This window comes from Falco rusticolus, chromosome 4 (genome assembly GCF_015220075.1).
Source record: "Falco rusticolus isolate bFalRus1 chromosome 4, bFalRus1.pri, whole genome shotgun sequence".
Taxonomy (NCBI): Eukaryota; Metazoa; Chordata; class Aves; order Falconiformes; family Falconidae; genus Falco; species Falco rusticolus.
In genome coordinates, this window is record NC_051190.1 from 48526217 (window position 1) to 48533269 (window position 7053).

At 57.1% G+C, this 7053-nt stretch overlaps 1 protein-coding gene and 1 long non-coding RNA gene across 2 annotated transcripts; both read left to right on the forward strand.

Annotated features, from left to right (window-relative positions):
- The first annotated feature begins 125 nt into the window (after positions 1-125).
- Positions 126-2214, forward strand: LOC119146913. Its single transcript, XR_005103883.1, has 2 exons — positions 126-804; positions 1995-2214. It is a non-coding gene; the product is annotated as an uncharacterized LOC119146913 (long non-coding RNA).
- A 130-nt stretch (positions 2215-2344) lies between these two features.
- Positions 2345-3695, forward strand: LOC119145877 (protein lin-31-like). Its single transcript, XM_037382629.1, has 3 exons — positions 2345-2902; positions 3211-3383; positions 3473-3695. The coding sequence occupies exons 1-3, from the start codon at positions 2456-2458 to the stop codon at positions 3693-3695; spliced, it is 843 nt and encodes a 280-aa protein (XP_037238526.1). The 5' UTR covers positions 2345-2455.
- The last annotated feature ends 3358 nt before the right edge of the window (positions 3696-7053 follow it).

The window sequence follows — 7053 nt, forward strand, 5'->3', positions numbered from 1 at the left end:
CTAAAGTTTTTGCTGGACGTGTGAGTCCGGGGTGGGGAGGGAGGGGGGAGTGGGGAGAGGGGCCGGAGAAGGGTGGGTGGGCGCGGGAGGTTTGTATAACCCAGCAAGCATAGAGGGGGATTTTTAGGGGTGGGGACGGGGGGCACGGGGTGAGAGGGAAGAGATGTACGATTGGAACCGCACTGTTCTAGATAGGAGCTCCAGCAGCTCTGCACCTCATGTAAAGAGACACGTTTTAAATCTTTTAAACCTAATCCGAAGGTAATGTAGAAATTGTGCGTAGTGAATCGTTTTAGTTGAGCAGAAGCCATGGGGAGGGTGGGGAGGGCTCGAACCACAAATCTGTTGTATTTTTGAAGTGCAATAACTTGGTGTTTTTGAAGACTTAAAAGGGCTGCGCATTCCCTTTTCTTTGGAAGGCTTTGTTTCTGGAGGTGGTGGCAGTGACCTGCAGGACAGCTGGACACCTGGCACGTGAGGAGGAGCGGGGTGGGGGGTGAGGGGTGCTTGGGCCTTCGAGAAAATGCCAGGTGGGGGAATCTCAGTTTCTAGCCAACTACCTCGGTAAACTCCAATTCAGGTTTCTTTCAGTCACGAACCAGTGTGCGGCCCGGCACCGGCGCTGCTGGCGGCACTGTTGGCAGGGTGTTGAGGACAGAGCCGAGGGATGATGCGTGGAGCCCTGCGACCACGCGTTAACAGCCTCTGGACTTTCCACTTCTCTGTTCAAGACTTTGGTCCCAGACCCAAAGCTACTGCTATGCTCTTGATGGCAAAATGTTGTTGTTCTTGAGTTTGCAAACGGTAACCTTTTTGACTTTGTCTTAGAGAATTTTTGTAGTTAACTTTGCGTAAGCAGCTCTGCTGTTCCGCTAACGCCTCTGAACTCTGTTTTGCTTTGGATCTTGCTGACTTTTCTGATCCGTGGATGAGAGTAAACGTTGGAAGGAAGCTGGCCTCTGCCTCTGCCTCTCGCCGTGCCGCTGGGAGGGTGGTGAGCCGGAGCAATGCCCCCATGCCCAGCGTGAGGGGCATCGCTGCAGCTGAGGCTGCCTGAGCAGCGTCTGGCCATGCTGCAGTGAGACCCTCGAGCTCAGTGAGGGGCGCTTGGTGTCACCAGGGGCGGCCCTGCTGGCACCTCGGCCTCCCTTCGGCCCTCTCCTCCCAGCCGCTGGCACGTCCCCGTGACGGCAGCGATGTGGCAGAAACAAAGCGACGGCACTTCCAAAGCGCTCATCCTGCGATTGAGAAAAAGCAAAAGCAGGGATGATCTCACGTCAGCAGAAAAGCCACCAAGGTCCACCCAGAACTGTTAAAAATCCTTGTCAGTGACTTGCCCAAAAGCAAAGAATCACTCTCTGGATGCTGTTGAGCAGGAAGCTGTGACCTGGCATATGTTGGAGGATTCCCCTCCAAGTTCCCAGTCTCTCCCGCGCGGGGCTGGGATCCTGCATCCCCTGCCCACCGTGGGAGGGCACCGGGCAGAGGGAGCATCCCGCACTCCCAGCCCTTCCTGCCCATTGACATTTTATCTCGGCAAATGAAAAATGGAAGGCAGGAGGTGGTGGAGGGGGGGGCTAAAAAAGCCCCACGCTTTCTCCCCAGGCATCTTGCGAGGGTGTCCGGCCGGCGGCCGGGGGAGTGGGCAGCAGGCAGGAGACGGCCGCTGCTCCCTTGCTCTTCTGCTGTTTCCAGTCTTGCTCCCACAGAGAAACCCTTATTTGTCCGACATAGGCTTTTCTTTTCCTTCTCTTTTTTTTTTTTTTGGTTTTTTTTTTTTAATTTTTTTTTCTGTTTGCGTGTAAGCAATATGTTTTCAGGTTTAAATGGGGACGGGGGTGGGAAGGGGGATTAAAACAAAAACCTGGGTAGAGCTCAAAAATTAAGTTTTACTGTATAAAGTTCTGTGGCTCACATCCCTGGCTGCACAGTAGCTTTAGAGTCCAGTTTTTTCTAATATTTGTATTCTAATTTAATTGCTTTAAATTTTCCAGGCCAAGCCACTGTTTGGAAACATCATGCTTCTGTTACTGCTTTCTGTTTGAGTTGGCCAGCTCTTCCTGTACATATGTTTTTTCTTATATCCTGTTTTTTTCTTTTTTTGTAAAGAGAAGAGAAAAAACAAAAAGAAAATTATTTTTCTTTCCCTCAGTACACATTCTTCAAAGTTCAAATTATAGTGTTTGTTAAATAAAAAGAAAGATTTACATTTAATGCAGTGTCGGCTTGTTGGGATTTGTCCCCGGGGTCCCCAGGAGCTCCCCGGTGCGTGAGCCCGGAAGGGGGGGGTCTGTGCATGGGGCAGGGGGGGCCCAGGGCAGACCCCTGCTCCCCCACAGCCCCCCGCGTACTGGGGGGCAGCGGGGGCCGAGGTGGGTGCAGCGAGGGCCCGTCCCCACGGCACCTCGGTGCCACTTCGAATTCCTCCACCTCCAGCGGATTAATCATTTTATTTATGAGGCTTAAAGGTCCAAATCCCGCTAAACCCGGGGCTTTGCCAGATAAACAGCCTGCTTTGCGAAGCAGCCCGTTTGTGAAAACACAATTAGCAAACGCTATAATCTGCACTAATTACCGGGCCGGGCCAGGAGGTCTCCCTGCAGCTGGCGGCGGCGTGGGGACCATGGGGGACACGGTGCCCAGGGGACGGCGCCCGCCCGGGGCCTCCTTCACCATCGAGTCCCTGCTGGCGGAGCGGGGTGACGGGGCGCCCCACAGCCCCGAGCCCCCTGGCCGGAGCCCCCCGGCCGCCCCCCGGCCCCCACCGGAGCCCGGGGACAAGCCATCGCAGTCCTACATCGCCCTCATCTCCACCGCCATCCTCTCCTCCCCGGAGAAGAAGCTGCTGCTCTCTGACATCTACCAGTGGATCATGGACAACTACCCCTACTTCAAGAACAAGGTGAGGGGCGCCGGGGCCGGGCCCTTGGCTGGGGGTTCCCCCCGTGTCGGTGGTTTGGGGTGGGCCGGCAGGGAGCTGAGCCCGGGGTGCTGGGGCGGGTGCGGGACGGAGCTGGGCTCGGCTCACCGTGTCTCTGCTGACCCCAATCCACCGGGAAAGCGTGTGTGTGTGCCGGCACCGGGGCAGCGTCAGGCGGCACCGGGGGGCTGGGTTCTCCAGGTGGGTCGAGCACCGTTCACTCTGGTGCCTACTGACGTCCCGGAGGTGCACGAGGTGGGCGCGATGGCTGACGGTGCCTCTCGGCCCAGGAGAAGAGCTGGCGCAACAGCGTCCGCCACAACCTCTCCCTTAACGAGTGCTTCGTCAAGGCCGGCCGCAGCGACAACGGTAAAGGCCACTTCTGGGCCATCCACCCCGCCAACCTGGAGGACTTCGCCAAAGGGGACTACCATCGCCGGCGGGCCCGGCGGCGCGCCCGCAGGTGAGCGGGGGGGCTGGGGGGGACCTGGGGGGGTCCTCAGCGGGGGTTGGGGCTCAGGGTTGACCCTGGTGCTCTCTTTCCCCTCGCAGGGTGAACGTCGGCTACTACCACCCCTACGCCCTGTACGGCCTCGGCTGCTGCTGCCCCTGCTGCCCCCCGCCGCCCCCCGCCCCCCCCCTCACCCTGCCCGCACTGCCCCCCCTCGCCCTGCCCACAGCCCCCCACCGCTGCCTGCCCCCGCGCTGGGGCTGGGGCCGGATCCCCGCACCCCGGGGCCCCGGCCCCCTCCTTCCCCGGCCCCCCTTCCTGTAGTCCCTGGCCCAGGGCTGGGGGCTGCCCATCTGGGCCCTCCCAAAAGGTGGGGGCAGCTCCCGCTCAGGGACTCTGCAGGTGTCACCTGCTCTGTAGCCCAGCCTCCCCCCCCCCAGGTCACAGGGTCACGTGTCCCCCCATCACCAGTGAACCCCGATGCGCTGGGCTGAGACCCCCCATCCCCATGCCCCAGTGGGGACACCCCCCCCACCTCCCTGAGGTCCAGCCTTCAAGGGGCACCCCAGGGGGGACCACCTGCCCCCTGTTCTCCCATCAGGGCCAGCCCCACCCCCACAGCATCACCCAGGAAAGGGGGTCCCAGCCCCCCCGCCGTGGGCTCAGGCACATATGGATGGGGCTTAAACCCTCCAGCGGCAGCCCCTGCCCTAATTATTTTCTTACTAATTGTCCCTGACGCCCTTAATGAAAATCGCGGCTCCCAGGTGTTAAGTGGCATTAGGGCGTCTCGCTAAGCACGACGACTTGGCCACTAAATCCCGGGAGATAAAACCCCCAAAGCTCTTCGCGCTCCCGAAAACTAGGAAGCTTATGACACTAATTAATCCGTTAACATTGGCCGTGTCCTCTGGGGGGGGCTGGGGGGGCCCCGGGGCTGGACCCCCGGCTGGGGCGCAGGGAGGCAGCAGGGTCTGGGGGCTTTGGACTGCGGGGTCCCCTTGGTGCTGCCGGTCGTGTCGCCCCCCCCACCTGCCTCAGTTTCCCTGTTTGCAGCCGGTCCCCACCGGGGTGGGGGTGGGGGGGTGTACCCCAAACCCCGTCCCCAAAGGCCCCTTAAACCGCGGCCATCTGGGGGCCGGCGTTTGCCCCGGCACTAATCTCTGCCCAAACGCGATTACAGCCCCCCCGCCCCCCCGACTCAGCCCCCCGCAAGCAGCTTAATGGGGCCCGATCCAGCCATGGGGGCACTGGGCAGACTGGGAGGGGGCACCCGACTCCACGCTGGGGTGGTGGGACCCCCACCCTTTGCCATTATTTTACAAGGGGGGGGAGTTGCTCCATTTGGGGAAACTGAGGCACGGTGACCGCCTGGGACTGCTGCCCCCCAACGCCCCCTCACCCCGACACCCCCAAACCAGGGCCACCCCCCCGCCTGCTCCCTGCAGCCGTGGGTCACCCCCTCCAGCACAGCCCCCCCAGCCCCAAACCACAAAAAAAGGGAAAAAAACACCAAAAAAAGGAAAAAAAAAAACCAAAACCCAAGAAAACCCGCCCCCCCCTCCCCCGAGCCGAGCCCCCCCGCGCTGCTGCCCTCCGTAAGCTTTTCCACCTCCCAAGAAGACCAAACGGCTGCGTGTGTATTTTTAATATATAGTTTATTTTCTTTTTTTTTTAAAGCCCCCCCCAAAGTGCAATTTTTATTATTTTAATTTTTTTTTTTCCTCATCTCCCACACTTTATAAAGAACTATCAAAGTTACAATCTATGGAATGTCTTTTCTGTGCTTTTTTTTTTTTTTTTTTTTAATTTCCTCGCCTCGCTCCTTTACCCAGATATACCACAAAAGTAGTTTACACATAAAAACCGCTGAAACCTTGCGAGTGCTTTAGATAGAGAATCTCTTTAATAGATTATATATAAAGACGCAGAAAAAAAAAAAAAAAAGGAAAAGAAAAAAAAAGAAAAAAAGAAAAAAAATAAAATAGAAGTGGCCCCGTCTTGAGCATCCTCGCTGGGTCCCCGGGCAGAGCTCGGGCACACGCGTGACCCCCCCACCCCAGGAGAAGTTTAAGCTCTCGGTGTGTGTGTGTGTGTGTGTGTGTATATATATATATATATAATTTTTAGAAAACACAACTTTAAACGCAGCATTTTTGCTACTTGGTACGGCCCACCCGGCTCCCCCCCCCCACCCCGCAAGAAAGCTCCATCCTGTGACGCCGTGGTGATTTGCTCTTTTTTAAAAAGTGTTCCTCTTTATTTAAATAAAACTTTTCATAATAAATCGAAAATATAAATAGATATGATATATAGCTATATATATAATTTTTTTTCTTATTTTCTTTTTAAATAGGCGAATGGGGCCGGGGAGGAGGGGGGGGCTGGGCCTGTCCCAGCTGCCGGTGGGACCCTCGCCCCAACATGGGGGTGGAAGGGGGGGGCACTAACTGGTGGGTGCTGAAGGAGAATTGGGGGGGGGGGGGGGGGGCAAGAAATAAGCCCTTTTCCTATGGAAGAACAAGCCCCCCCCTCTCCCTGCCCAGCCTGGGGGCCAGGACCCCCCAGCTGGTCCCTCTGATGGGGGAGGGGGCTGTGGGGCACAACCTGGGGGGCTGGATGCAGCATCTTTACAAGCAGCGTGGGGGGCAGGAAGGAATGTCCCCCCTCCCCATAGCCCCCCAGCCCCCAGGAGGGGGTGAAGCCCCTGCATCTCCCCCCCCCCCCGCCTTTGCCACCTCTCAGAACCCCAAACTAGCGAGGTGAAACCCCAACTGTCCCCCCCACCATCACCAGTTGCTTTGGGGGCAGGGGGACACCCCAGCCCTGCCTGGTGTCTTGGGCCAGGACCCCCAGGCTGAGCCCCGAGCCCCACACTAGCTCCCCCCACTGCCCTTACACTGGGCGGGGGGGGGGGCAGTTGGTTTTGCCTCTTTTGTACCAAAAACCTTAATTTTCTTTTTTTCCTTGTTCAGTTTGACCCCCCCCTCACATTTTTTCCCGTTATTATTATCATTTCTTATTTTTCTTTCTTTTCCCAACCCGGCGTAACTCAGCAGTATCTTTGGCAACACTTTATCACAACCTGAATTAAAAATAAAATAAAATAATGACAATAACAACAAAAACCACCTCTCGATGCTGAGCTGGGGCGGGGGGAGCGGCTGCGGGGGGGCCTCGTCGCTGCTGCGGGGCTGGGGGTTAAGGCAGGCGATGGCAGCGGGATGGGGTCGGGGGATTTTTGCTTTTTTTTTTTGTTTGGTTTTTAGTGCAAACTTAAAATTTGTGCTAAAGTGTTGCCAGCAGGAAGGGGGGTGGGTGCAGGGCGGGGGGCACAGGGGTGTCGCAGACGCTCTCTCCACGGGGAATCCTGAGACTGATTCTCTCTCCTCTTCCTTTTTGTGCCATTTTCCCTTTTTTCTTTTTTTTTGCCTCCCCCCCTTCCCCTTTTTTTCTTCCCCCCCCTTTTTTTTTCTTTTTCTCCTCTCTTCCCCCCTTCCCCCCCCTTTTTTTTTCTTTTTCTCATTTTTTTTTCCTCTCTTCCCTCCCCTTTTCCTTTCCCTCTCCCTCCCCCCTTTTTTTTTACCCCTTTTCCCTCTGTGCCCCCCTTCCCCCCCCCCTTCCCCACTGTCCAAGGGGTGCCCAGGGAAGCCACAGGGTTTATCCCCCCAAGTGCCAGAGG

What these genes read in the sequence shown, in the direction of transcription:
- LOC119145877 (XM_037382629.1), top strand. Translation starts at nt 2,456, where the DNA reads ATGAGGCTTAAAGGTCCAAATCCCGCTAAACCCGGGGCTTTGCCAGAT. An exon ending in ACCCCTACTTCAAGAACAAG is followed by an intron (nt 2,903 to 3,210) that starts GTGAGGGGCGCC and finishes CTCTCGGCCCAG; the next exon opens with GAGAAGAGCTGGCGCAACAG. An exon ending in GCCCGGCGGCGCGCCCGCAG is followed by an intron (nt 3,384 to 3,472) that starts GTGAGCGGGGGG and finishes TTCCCCTCGCAG; the next exon opens with GGTGAACGTCGGCTACTACC.